Source organism: Chinchilla lanigera, unplaced genomic scaffold, assembly GCF_000276665.1.
Source record: "Chinchilla lanigera isolate Chin_1 unplaced genomic scaffold, ChiLan1.0 scaffold00066, whole genome shotgun sequence".
Classification (NCBI taxonomy): domain Eukaryota; kingdom Metazoa; phylum Chordata; class Mammalia; order Rodentia; family Chinchillidae; genus Chinchilla; species Chinchilla lanigera.
The window spans coordinates 12,441,831-12,455,284 of record NW_004955467.1 but is presented as its reverse complement, the minus strand read 5'-3'; the positions used below and the strand labels follow the sequence as shown (position 1 = coordinate 12,455,284).

Sequence of the window (13,454 nt, the reverse complement as noted above, 5' to 3'; positions counted from 1 at the left end):
GCAGAGGGTGAGGAGAGAGGTGGCCCTGGCATGTGGGGAGCAGCAAGGGCATGGGACCCAGAAGGGCAGGGAGGCCTCTTGGCCACACGTACCTGCTCTGAGGCTGGAAGTGGGATTCTCTTCGGGCAGGGGCCTGAGGGAGCCAGGAGGCCACAGGGTGTGTGCCCACAGTGGGTTAGGAATGAGTGGGCAGGAGCTGAGGGGCCTGCAGATGCAGGCAGAGTGTTCTGGGCTAGAGAGGAGGCCAAGAGGGGGTAAGGGGAAAACAGGAGCAGAGAGTGGAAGAAGTGGGTGGGAACCTGTGGGAGGTTTGAAGGGGCGAGGTCAACAGATCCCGGGTTGGAGGCCTGTGCAGCAGTCTATCTGCTTTCAGTCCTAGCCTTGTCCCTAACTAGCTGTGTAACCTTGGTCAAGTAACTTAACCTCTCTGACCCTTGTTGTGCACAGCTGTACAGTAGAAGAAGTGGTAGTACCTATCAGTTACTCTGTAGGCCTTAGGAAGGGAATGGGTTAAGGTGTATATCTGCGTGTTGCTGAGGGGGTCCTGTGGGCCTTCTAGCCCCTGAGATAGTCTGCCTTAGGGCATTGCTCTCTTTGATCCTTAATCCACTGATGGAGAATGCAGACACTCTGGAGCAGGGCCTCTGGGCCTGTGTGGTCCAGTGGCTCTCAAACTTCCTTATGCATAAGAATTGAGTTTGGAGGTGCTTGTCGCTATTCTAGGCCCCGTGTCCTCAGATTGAGATTCGGTGGGGCTAGCGGGTGGAGGGACCTTCATTTCTGAGGAACTCCCAGAGGGATCCTGGTCCAGTATTCCTCAGAGCACGCTAGTGACACTGGCCTAGCACACTCAAAGTCCCCATCCACCAAGGCTTTGCAAAATTCCCTCCCACTGTCCCCTTGCCCACATCCCGCCCTGCTCCTTGGGGAGTGCACTCCCCTGCCTCCCAGGGGGCTTTGTGTGCATGAAAATGGTCCGGCTTAGTCACAGCCAATACCCATTTTGGCAACTTCCTGTGGCCTAGCTGGGCCTCAGAGGGTCCCACTCTGGAAGGCTTGCTGCTGTCTCTGGAGCCTGTTTCTCCCCAGGTTGACTCTCTGCCTACCCAAACCCACTCACCAGGTCTCCAGATCCCTCCTCACCCCACCCGGGATGACCCACAGCCAGCTCACCCACCTCCCACTTCCCGGTGTGGAGAATAGCGCAGAAATTGCTCGTTGCCGCCCTCCCAGGCTCACTCCCATCCCACCTCCTCAGCGGATTTTCCCCACCCCCTACTGGGGGCTACCACCCTCTCCTCTGCCTCAGTGCTCCCTTGCTCAGCCTTACCCTCCAGGTAGCTGTCAGCTCAAGGGTCTGTCTCGCTCTCCCAGGGCTGCCTGGGTTGAGGGCCCAGTGGGGCGTACAGGAGGCAGGCTATCCAGGGTCTGCAGCTGGCGCAGTTACCTACCTGACGGTCTGCATGCCTCTGGCTAGAGCTGATTTTGCCCTGGGCTATAAAGGGAACAGCTTTCTGAGAAGAGTGAGCCCAAAACAGAGGTGTTTTGTATCAGAATAGAATGAACCTGGAGTTTTTGGGAACCCAAAAGCCTCTCATTTCTAAAATTATCCCATGGGCTTTCCAGCTGCTGCTGGGCCCAGCCTTGGGCCCTGGCTGTGCGAAGCCACCAGAACAGGCCGGGTGGGTCGGGGAAGAAGACCTGCCTTCCCACCGAGGACAGCAGTGGCGGCTCTGGGCCCAGCAGGCTGAGGTTTCCAGGAGGGGAGGGAAGGGGCCAGTGGCTTGGACCTTATACTGAGGGTCCAAGCAGCGCCAGCCCCCACAGGAACTTTCTGAACAGGCAGGGCCCTCACTCTAGGAAGCCTTGAATTCTCCCCAGAACCACCCATGAGTAATCACATAATTATGGGGTGAGAAGGAAGTCCTGTGGAAGGTGTAAAGCTGCGGTTAGTTCCTCCTGAGCCTTTGGCAGGTCCCCGCCATGGCAGGAGGCCCAGCTTCTCTCACCACCTGGACAGGGTGGCTCAGTGCCAGTGACCCCAGGACTGGCTGATCACCCACAGGGACCCCTGCCACTGGGCCCTACCCACCCACAAGGCCCCCTCTCACCAGACCTCATGCATCTGGCCTCTCTGGTTATGAAATCCAGGAACTGTCCCGTTGGGCTCCTCTTCCACAGTTTGAATGCCACTGTCCCCTGCCTGGAGAGCCCCTCACCCAGCGCTCGCTCGCTCAGCCAGCTACTGATTCCTCTCCTGAGCATTGCAGGGCTGCTGATGGACCTGTCCTCTTTAGCTTTCTTTTCATCTTCTAAATGTTCTATAACAAACGCAAACATTGTTGGAAATGCCAGCCCCTCCTCACACATCACAGCAGAGTGATCAGAGGGCCAGGCCCTGGAGGGGGAAGGCTAGGGATATTGATGGATGACCCTGGAAAGTCACTCACCTGCTCTGTGGAGGTTTCCTCATCTATAAAATGCAGATAATAATTGTATCTCCCTCATGGGTTGATATATAAAATGCATAAGGAAACATTCAATAATGTTAGGAATTATAATCATCGTTGCTATTATTCTCTGCTCAGCTCAGATTATGGGCACTGAGAGCTTGAGTCAAGGCTGCAAGGCAGGAGGCTCCCGTAGTGGGCAGAAGCCCTGGGCCTGGCAGGGTTTCTCCTGTGATCCGCCTTCCAGAAGTTTCCACATAAATATGCTCATTGGAAGACTTTCCATTAGTCACCTCTGTGTCTCATGTCTCTCTGTCCTTTAGGGACCCCAAGAAATTAGGGGCATTGCTGCCATCACAGTGTGGGTGACAAGGGGAGGTGAACAAAGAAAGGACCCTTCCTTCCAGTTCTGGGTGATGTGTGTTCAGTTAGGGGTGTGTGGGGGACTGTGGGAGCGTGGGCAGGCGCCTGAACTCTGAAAGGGCTTTGCAGAGGAGGTGACCCAAAGGTAAGCCTTAAGTGACATGCAGAGATGCTTCAGGTAGACCCGAGTGCGGGAGGCAGGGTGGACAGAAGGCATCACGTGTTCAGGTGTCCAGACGATTCTGCCTCCGGGGTTTCATTTCAGCACAATGTCCACCCGAAGTCTTTGGCTGCCAGCCAAATAATGTTGAGGGTTCCCTCAAGGCAGGTACTCTCAGTGTCTCCACCTGGGGATGAAGAAACTAAGGCACAGAAGCATGAAACAACTGGCCTAAAACCACGTGGCTAATGGAGAGGGGATCCAGGTTGGGAACCCCAACAGATTGATTCTAGAATTATTTGGAGGTATTGAAGTACTGGGGATGGAACCCAGGGCCTCAAACACACTAGACAAGTGCTCCTTGCAGCTGAGAATTCTATTCTGGACCTTCCCTCCCGCTTCCATGGAGATGTGTGGGCCTCCCCAGCAAGGCTCCCTGTGGTCCCTACCCAGTGGGGCTTGACGCTCGCGAGAAGACTGAGTTCTCCGTGCCACCCCTGCCCCAAATGCCTGTACATGCAGGCACCTGCCCTGCTGCCTCTTGGCCCCTGAGCCGGCACTATCACTGTCCAGCCTGGTTCCTGCCCAGTTCAAGGTCAAACTGTGGGGTACCTTGATAAGCACCCTGGAACCCCGTCCCTAGGCATGATCACGGAGGGGCCTGATGTCTGACTTTGAGGGCTGTTGTTTTCCTCCTGTCCTCGTCACCTGGCCAGCCTGTCACAGCTCCAGGCAGGTCCTCAGCAGGTGGGAGCAGGGCTGGGTGTGGGGGGCACCCACTCTGCTCTCGCTGGGGGAGCTCCCTGGGGCTCTTGTGTTTTGCAGTCTGTGGTGGCGCCCAGATGCCGAGGGACAGCAGAGGCGCTTCAGATCACAGTGGGCCACATCCTGGGAGACGCTGGCAGCCCCTACCTCACTGGACTTGTAAGGCTGGCTGAGTGTGTCCGGTGGGAAGTTCTAGCGAGGAACCTTGCTTGCTAAGGCCAGGGGCTGGCCTGGGGGGCTTGGCAGACGTGTCTTTCCTCGCAGATCTCCAGCGCCCTTCGGGCCAGGCGCCCTGACTCCTACCTGCAGCGCTTCCTTAGCCTGCAGCAGAGCTTCCTGTGCTGTGCCTTCGCCATTGTCCTGGGTGGTGGCTGCTTCTTGCTGACCGCACTGCACCTGGAGGGAGACCAGGCCCGGGCCCGACAGCCTGGCACAGGTACTCCATGCACACCTAGGGGCAGAGGGGCACTGGCCACCTTGACCCCAAGCCTATGGCCAGCTTCATTCACTGGAAAATACTTATCACACCCTGCTATATGCCAGGTAGGGCTGCAGATGCCAGGGAGTGACTGAATTAGGTGAAATCTAAACCCTCATGGAGCTACCACTCTAGTGGGTGGAGACAGACCAAAAAGAAAAAGTGAGAGAATGCCCTCAGGGGATATGTGCTGTAGAGACAACCAGCAGGAAAGCGGGTGGGGAGGGACTTGCAGGGGTAGGTTCCAGCTGTGGCTAGGGTGGCCAGGGAGCCCTTCACTGCATAAGTGACATGGGGCAAAGTTGGAGGAAGGGAGGGAGCATGCCATGCGGTACCTGGTGGAAGGTGCCCTTGGCAATGAGAAGCGCTAGTGCAAAGGCCCTGAGGTGCAGCGCAGCTGCTGTGCTGAGGACCAACAGAGCCCAGTGTGGCCAGAGCAGGGGTGTGAGGAACGGTGGTAAGCATGAGGGTGGCAGTACAGGGTGGAGCATGGGGGGCTGGGGAATCCTTGTAAGGGCCTCAGCCTTAAAGCAGAGTGAGATGGGAAGAGCCCCAAGGGGTCCGATTGCATTGGGAAAGCACTGCCCTGGCTGCTGTGTTGAAAGCAGACCACAGCAGGTCACAGCTGGGGCAGAGAGGCCATAGGAGGCTCTGGAACAACTCAACCCTAGCACTCAGTAGAAGCTCTGAAGGGAGTGGGAGGCTCTGGAATTTATTTTGCAAATGGAACCTAGAGGATTTCCTGACAGATATACCCAGGCCTGTTCCCAAAGTCCCTCTGCCTTCTGTGGGGCTGGAAAATACAAGCTTCTTTTCCTCCCACAGGGACCCTGGATAGCAAAGATGTGGACAGCAAAGACAGGGAGAGCCAAGGCCTGCTTTCTGGCACCGGCGCCTCCACAGAGGGCCCCTGAGGCCCCTGCCCTGCAGCAAGGGGGCTGCCTCCCTGCTCGTGTGCCTCCTGCGGCTCCACAGTAGCAGTGTCTCGACCCACCTTCAGCTGTGACTCAGGGACCCCAGCTGATCTGCACCTGCTACTTGTTTGCGCCCAGCTAGAGAGCTGGCAGGGCCCAAGGCCTGGGAATTGAGCTGTCAGCACCCGCCAAGGGAGGCCTGGGCCTACACCTGTGCCTGTGCCCAGCTCAAGGCCCTTCAGCTTAGGCGCACACTCTGGCTGCCAGGGTGCCCCCATTAAAGCATGGTCAGTACAAAGCCCTTGGAACTCAGGCCTTAGGCAATCCTGTCATTCTAGCCTCATGGTGCTTCTGTAGGAATGGGGAGGGGAGAGGTAGAGGTGGGTAGGCTGAGGGGGCAGGGTGGCCTTTGCAGTGGGGAAACTGAGGAAGACACTCAGCTTGGGTCTCTAGATGTCCCTGCCCCAGAGCTCTCATCCTGACCTGGCTTTCCCAGTCTGCAAAGCCAGGAGGGCACAGACACCCTCTGTGAATTCTTCACCTGAATAGAAGTTGGCCTTGGAGGTGGGTTTTCACTTGGCTGCTGGTGTGGGTGTGTGGCTCCAAGTGCCAGGGAGCCACTGGAAGGAGCACCCATGCCTTCACAGATGCAGGGCAGCTGTGCTCAGGCCATGAGGAGGGGCTCGTATGGCTGTGCACACACTCCTGGCTGTCCTGGGTTCTGTGCTCCCTGTACTTCACCCACACTCTCACCCCCAGCCCTGCTGGGAAGGCCAGCTCCGTGGGACCCACACACACAGTTCTGAGCAGCTGGGCTCAGCAGGCCTGCTAGGGATCAACAGCTTCCAGGCGGGCAGCCATGGGGAGGCATGTTCTGTCCGCCCAGGATCCTGCGCATCTGTCCCCTCCCCTGGAGCCCAGCCAGGGGATCATTTGCTCATTTGCTGGTTGCTACCTCCACTGTGTCAGGCTGTGCTTGCCTCCCAGTAGCTGTGGGTGGAGCAGTGGCCTGGACGCCTGTACAGCCCCTGACCCTCACCAGCAGCCCCATCCCTGCTGCCCAGAGTGTCCTCCTTGCTCCTCTTTGGCTGGAACAGACCAAGCCAAAGCTAGACTCTCTAGCTCTGCTCCCACGTGCCCCCCAGTCAGCCCTCCTTTGGAAGTGAGCATCACCTGTTTGACCAGCCCTTGATCCATGACTTGACTTTGGAGCTCATGAAACGGGCCGCCCTGGAGTTACAGGGAATGCATTGAGGAGGTCAGTTGATTTCCCCTGAGAAGGTGGCAGTCTGTCTGGGCTGGAGCCAGGATGCTATGGGCTCTCTCCTCATTCACTGATGGTGTGATCAGGGCTACCTCTTACCTCTCTCAGCGCTGCGGCTTCCCCAGCTGTATTCCAGAAGCGTGTCAGAGATGGCTTTCCCACTTGAGGCCTCATGTGATTTTCACAGGATGGGTCTAGATTCACAGAAGCACATTTCTAATAGCTCAATCTCCCACCTAGCAGCCCCGGTTGGGGGTGCTGGCTCGTGAGGCTCAGGTCCCAGAATATGGGCAAAGGGCTGCCCAAGAATCAGAATATTCATCCTCTCCCTTCCCCACCCAAGTCCAGTGGCTGGGGAGGAAGATCAGAAAGCTGGGTTTCACCTGTAATTCCAGCTACTTGGGGGCTGAGGCAGGAGGACTGCAAGTCCAAGTTCACCCTGGGCAAGTTAATGAGAGAGAGGGATCCCGTGTCAAAATAAGAAGGCCTGAAGACGTAGCTTCATGATGGAGTGCCCCTGGGCTCAATCCCTAGTATTGAAAAGAGAAAGAAAAGAGAAACCTCATTCCTGTCAATCCTGCAAACATATATTGGCATCCATGAGTCTCATCACGTTGTCAGGAAGCAAATCAGACTCCAACCTTGCGCTTGGACCTCACAGCCCAAGGCAGGATGGGGAAACCCTGGGTTAGGCCGAGTGAGACACACCTCTGGGCAGGAGAAGGTATCACATTCCTCAGAAGTCTTCCAGGAAATGGTTTTGGTGCTGGTAAGAGGAGGTGAGTCCTGGGTGAGGGAGCAGGACAAAGGTGCAGGGAGTGGGGCAGGAGACTTGTCATGAATCATGGAAGCCAGAGGGGGAGGGTGTGTGTGTCCTCGGTGGGGGGAGAAGGGAGGAGGGACTGGCCGTGACCAGAAGGACTTCAGATGCTCACTGATGGGCTGAGACTGTCATCTAAAAGCCAGGGTAGCTTCTTCAGACCCTTGGGATGCTGGGCAGGGCAAGGTGGTACTTCCTAGGACTCAGACAAGTGCACAGGAGGGACTGATAGGATATAATCATCAAAGTGGTTTAGGGGAGGTCTGGGGCTCAGGGATTGGTGGGCCCTAGGAGGGGCAGAGACGAATCTCTTATCCTGCAGCCAAGCCACACCCCAGCTTCACTCAGCTCCTGCCTCCTGCCTCTTTGGGGCCAGTCACCATGGGCTGAGGCCACAGATGTAAGAGGTCTGGAGAGCCAGGCCACTCAGCTTAGAGTGGAAGAGTCTGGTAAATAGAGCGCATCTTTCGGCCCTGAAGAGCACTTGTTGGGGAATCCCAGTCACTCATACTCTGATTGGTTTGTTGGGAATGTCAACAGGAGGAAAAATGCTGCTCAGCCAGGCAGATCCTCAAGCCTGACCCTGCTCAGTATATATGTTAATGGCTTGCTCCCAGGTGAGGTCCTGGCTGGCAGGTGAGCCTGTCCATATGTGAGCGTGTGAGGAGGTGTCTTGCCGAAAGTTCCTCTTCCACTACGACTAAGGCTTGGATAACTGAGCCTGCGCAGCTCTGTTTCTGTACCCCAAACCACAAGTTTGTCTGTTCCGTTCTCTGAAGTATGTAACTTTCCCTTGTGCTGGGGGGTTGCTGAGCTAATAAAGTCTCTAAAGAAGAGCAGGCAGAAGGTCTGGAGGTTGAGGTTGTTGGAGCCATACTTTCTCTCAGCAGTCAGGGGTGTGAGTAGCACTGACTCTTCTGGGGAACCATATCAATTTAGATTGTTAAGCAATAGAACTGGATTGCCTACCCAGGGATTTTTGGGGAACGTATCAAGGGCTTATGGAATTGATGGGTAGCCAAGAGATTCAGGAGGCAGAAGATTCAGGCCCTCTCATTTGGGGGTTTTTGCCACAGCTCCAGGCATTTTTCCTTATTCTTTTGTCATAAACTCAAAATTTAAAGCCCAGAATATGACAGTCCAGTTGGGCCAGGGGATCATATGCCCATCTCTTGATTTATAAGATCAGGAAACCAGAGAGCTGTTGGGAAGAGGAATGAGTGAATTGTGATCATCAAAATAAAACAGTAAGGTGGGTGTGGTGGTGTATGCCTGTAATCCCAGCACTCTGGGAAGCTGAGGCAGGAGAATTGCAAATTTGAGCCTAGCTTGGGCAATGTAGCAAAACCCTGTCTCAATAAATATATAAATAAATAAATAAATGGCTGGAGATGTAGCTCAGACCAAAGGCCTGGGGCTTAATCCTCAGTACTGAAAAACCAAGCCCAAACACCCCCCCCCCCCCCCCGACCAGTTGACTCTGGGGTGCTCCGGCCCCTACCCCCACACGTGTGGAAAAAAAAAGCAAAGTTGAGGGTGTAGCTCAGTGGTAGAGAGCTTGTCTAGCATATGTGAAGCCCTGGGATCCATCTCCATTACAGCAAAAAATAAACAAACAACAACAGACAAAACCCAAACTAGCAACTAGAGAAGAAAAGGGGGGAGATACAAACCAAAACAAATACAACATCCATTGCAGTGATTTTGGGCAGCCATTGGCCCTCCCTATACCTCAGTCTCTCGTGGGACAGTAAAAAGTCAGGGCTCAATGTCCTTCAAGGGGTTCTTCATTTCTGACTGTCTCAGTCCATGACCAAATGAGAATGAAGCTTCTATAATTTAAAAAGCGTTAAAATGTCCAAATGACAGAACAGGAACTTCTGTGTTAGTGGGGACTCGGAGCCATCTGTTGTGAGCAGGAGACAGAGAGGCAGAGAGGAGGTATTCTGAACAAAGCCCATGAGGCAGGCCCAGGCTGGGGGCTGGGGGCTCCAACAAGTCCTTAGCTTGGCCACCGCAGGAGCGGAGAAGAGGGGCCCTTCTCCCCACCTATGAGTGGTGAACCTCAGGAAAAGCTGACCAAAGGATAGGATCAAACGGCAGGGGGAGGCTAGTGGAGGGTGAAGTCAGTTAGGGAGAAAAATGACTTTTCTAGAGGGGCCAGGAAAGGAATCTGGCTGGTTTCTGAGTCACTCAGAGCAACAGATACATGATGCAAACCAGCGCATATTTCCCGCACCTGCTAAATGTCATTTACTCATTCAATCAACAAACATTATCCAAGCACCTCCTTTGTACTGAATAGTGAAGATGAATCAGACAGGGTATGGGCCGTTGAGGCTCATGATCTGTCTGAGGGTGGTGGTGATGGCCTCTTGTACAAACACAATCCGCATAATGAGTTTGATGTGATGGAATTTAGTCAACAACCCAGGGGAGGAAATGACCGGTTGTTCAAGTGGGTCAGGGAAGGCTTCGTGGAGGAAGTCGTATCTGTGCTGGCTTTTGAAGGGTGAGAGAGGTAGGCAGCCTAGACCCAGCCAACTAAAAGCAACTAAAGGGTCGGGGTCGGGGGTTGCACGGTGACGCTCTCCGTGGTCCTGAATCATCATTGAGTTAGCGGGACGGAGTTTTTCTGTCGAGGAAAGGCCAGGCACTATAAACAAGCGACCCAGTTCTTGCCACTTGCTCAGACTCCAGGCAGCTTAATGACTGTAAGTCCAGAGGGCTCTGTGTTCAGTGTGGTGGGGAGTAATTTTGAGAAATGGGAGGCAGGATCTGAGATCGGAGGTTGTTATGAGTCAGGAAGGGTTGTGAAGGGTTGTGGAGATCACGTTAAGGAACTTAAATACTTATAATCCTATAAGCAGTGAGGAGCCATGGAAAGGTTTTGTGCAAGGTAGTGATGGAGGACTCATGTGTGCTTTAGAAAGTTACCAATGAGCATTATGGAGAAAGCATGGAGGGGGATGCTGGAGCTCAGGTGCTGCTGAGCTCTACAGGGTCCAAGTGAGACACAGAGGGGTGAGATGTGTCAGGGGGTGAAGGCAGCACTGGAGAAAAAATCAACAGGCTTTAGATATGGGAACTGAGGGAGAAGAAAGAGTTCCAAATGGCTCCCAGAGTCCTCTGCTTGGGAAACTGTGGGTGATGGTGCTATTTGTCCAGAGACAGTGGGACCAAGCTTGGGGGCAGGATGGATGGTGAGTTGTGTTTTGTATGTGCTGAGGTGGCCTGTGGGATGGCTGCACAGGCAGGAGATTGCATATGGATCGGAGCTTGGAGAGGAGGCCCATCTTGAGATGAAGGTGGGGGTCATGAGCACATGTATAATCACTGAAAGCTCAGGCATGGGTGAGAGGCTGCCAAGAGAGGGTGTGACAGCTGAGAAGAGAAACAACTGAAGCCTGATCTCTCACAGAGCCCTATGTAGGGGGCTGGGCTGAGGGGTGGTGGACAGAACCCCCAATGGTCAGCCTGGGGAGAGCTGGTACATTCTAGGCCGGTGCTTTTCAGAGTGTTCTGCAGAGCTGGGGTCTTACAAGATGCCCTGTGGCCAAGTACACATAAGCACACGGCAGCCTCTCCTTTCCTCTGAGACGCACAGTGTACACACTTGTAGTTAGGGCTCTGAAAAGCCCCTCATGCAGGACGTTTCTCTGTGCTTCCTCACCATTCCTCAGACATACTTGCCCTTTGAATAATGGCTACTAATGTCCCGTGTCCTATTTGTTTCAAAGTTAGGTCTGGACCTAATGAACTATCAGAATAGGTGGCCATCAGTGAGTTCAGTTTTCCATTATGCTGACACGGAAACTGAGCACTGAAGAAGCGGACAGCAGGACTGAGGGGGAGAAGCAGCAGCTCTGGATTAAGAGCAGACTCACCCGGGTTTAGTCCAAGCTCCATCATTTACTAAGCATGTGACCCTGGGTAAATTCTTTTTCCTCACCTAATTTTTATGATTTTCTTTTTGGAGTACTGGGGATTGAACCTCCAGCATCCCCTGATCTCTTTCAAAAAATTTTTTTGAGATGGGATCTTGTTAAGTTGTCCAGGCTAGGATCAAAATTTTGACCCTCCTGGCTCAGTCTCCCAGTGTGCTGGGATTGCAGGTGGGTACCCCATGCCAAGCTTTCACAATGTCTTCACCAGTGAGATGGCAGTGAGAACCTCAAGCCCCACCGTACTGCCAGAGGTTCTCAAAAAGTCACTATGATTTATTCAGGACCAGGGCTGAATGAAGATATTGCCTTTGGGTTAAAACCCCAGCAACCCCATACGGTGGGAATGGCTAGCTTGCTTGATGGCAGCTCAGAGGTCCCTCAAATTCAAAAGGCTCAAAACTGCTCTGGGACCAACCCAGCGGTGAAAAGGGAAGAATGCTTTTCTTTCAGGTCAAGGGTTAAAACTGTCTTTTGGAAGAGAGCCATGGCTGAGAGGATAGGGAATTTGGGGAATGGGAAAGGGAGCTTGGGGTGGCACTCAGACCTTCCCCGTTCCACAGCTGGGCAGCCAACAGCCGCACCGTCCCCTGTTGCCATCACAGTTCTGAGGATCATTGTGGGGGCTAGAACTGGAAGTGCTAGGTCTGTCCTTGCCAGTTAATCACCTGTCATCTTAGGCCACTGCGTGGAACTTACCCTGTTGGACTTTGCAGGCCCGAGTTCAGCAAGCTGGAAAGAGGCAGCAGGCAACTTTCAGAATGAAATCTGTTTGCTTAACCCTCCCGTCACAGTCATTCATACCCAGCGCACTGAAACATATTTTTAGTCACTTCGCAGAATTTAAAATACACCTCGAAGGCGCCAAGAAACACCAGCCTGGGGATTAACTCTGTTCACCAGAGACAGTGTGGGGGTGCCTCATGCTGCATCACTATTGGCTGTGCCATGACTCACTGTGGCCAACACCTTCACAGGATGCACCTGCCTGGAATGTGGGGTCTGGAACAGCCTGCACTAGGACGTGAGCTCCCAACTCTAGAGGAAGAGATCAGAGCTCTGAGCTAGCTCCAGCCCTGCTACTGGCTGGTTGCATGTGTGGGATGGGGTCGTTCTCTGTGCTCTGGGACCTGTGAAAAATAGGGAAAATCACCTGATTTTGATAATCTGCCCAATTCTAATGTTCTGTCCTCTGCACATTGTACAGGATTTTAATTTCAAAGCCCCAGAGAGATGAATGGGGGAGGATTAGGGGCAGCATCACAGAACCGCACACCTTTGAGTTGGGTCAGAGCAACAGTGGCTGGTAGTCTTGACTATAGGCGCTCCTCCACCGCCTTCCAGAGGCGACAGCCCCCTCCCTCCCAGGCTGCAGAGTGACCTCTCATAGACTTCCAAACTGGCTGTATCCCATCCTCCTATCTAACCTCAGAAAAACTGAGAGCCAGAGAGAGCCAGGGTCTTGTCCAGGGTCATGGCAAATGCCAGTACAGAGCTGGGCTAGAGTCCAGGTTCCTGACTTCACTGAAGGCTTTGTGCCCCTCCCTAGTGTACAGCTAGAAGTCTGAAGCCTGTGGAGGTACCCTCAGGGGAGGAAGTTCCTTCTCAGTGTCCTGTTTCTTTGGGGGGGAGCTTTCCCAGCCATGGCTCTCGCTGCCAGGGGTTGCCACCGTGTCGGGGGAAGGGGAGAGTGTTGGTGTACACACAGAAGTGGGCCAGGGTAGGTTGGAGCCTGGAGTTGTGTCCCCCGGGGAGGCAGGCAGCACTGCCTTCCAACCCTGATGGAAATCGGGGTCCAGTGCCAAGGCCCCACGAGTCATGCTTCTTAGGCAGCCCTCCCTGGACTGGCTGAATCAGGAGGTGCGAGGAGCTGTTGGAGCCAGAGGCTCTCCAACAGGTGCTCCTGTTTTGACCATGTAGGACCCTTCTCTCCAGGACTGTCCAAACACTCCAGGCTCAAACCTTCTGCCAGTAGTTGTAACTGAGTGGAGGGTACAGAGCAGGTATTCGGGGTCCTGCTTCCTGCACCCGACCCTCAACTCCGTGACACCCCACAAACTCCTTCGGCTCTTCGCGGGCTGGGCGTCCGCACTGCTGCGTCGTGACTGCGCCCCCGCCAGGCGGGTGGGGCTCTGCGGCCAGCACCCCCCACCCCCGGCAGCACGTGCGGGGCGGGGCTGTGGTCCGAACCTGGAGCTGATTGGGCCCCGGCCCGGTGGGCGGGGCTGGGCCGCAGCTGTCAGAGAGGCGGCGGCGACGGCGGCCAGTCGGGCTGAACAGTGGCAGCGCCGCAGCC

At 54.6% G+C, this 13,454-nt stretch overlaps 1 protein-coding gene across 3 annotated transcripts in view; it reads left to right on the top strand.

Moving 5' to 3' along the window:
- The window catches only part of Spns3 (spinster homolog 3 (Drosophila)), a 49,643-nt gene extending 41,590 nt beyond the window's left edge, over positions 1-8,053 (top strand). For 2 of the 3 annotated variants that reach the window (XM_005399690.2, XM_013522150.1), the window contains 3 exons: positions 3,799-3,897; positions 4,003-4,174; positions 5,042-8,053. In XM_005399690.2, the coding sequence (XP_005399747.1) occupies positions 3,799-3,897; positions 4,003-4,174; positions 5,042-5,130 (360 nt within the window). In that variant the 3' untranslated portion in view covers positions 5,131-8,053. Of the gene's footprint in view, positions 1-3,798; positions 3,898-4,002; positions 4,175-5,041 lie in introns of those variants that run through there. The other variant, XM_013522151.1, reaches the window with a different exon arrangement.
- Positions 8,054-13,454: the final 5,401 nt, after the last annotated feature.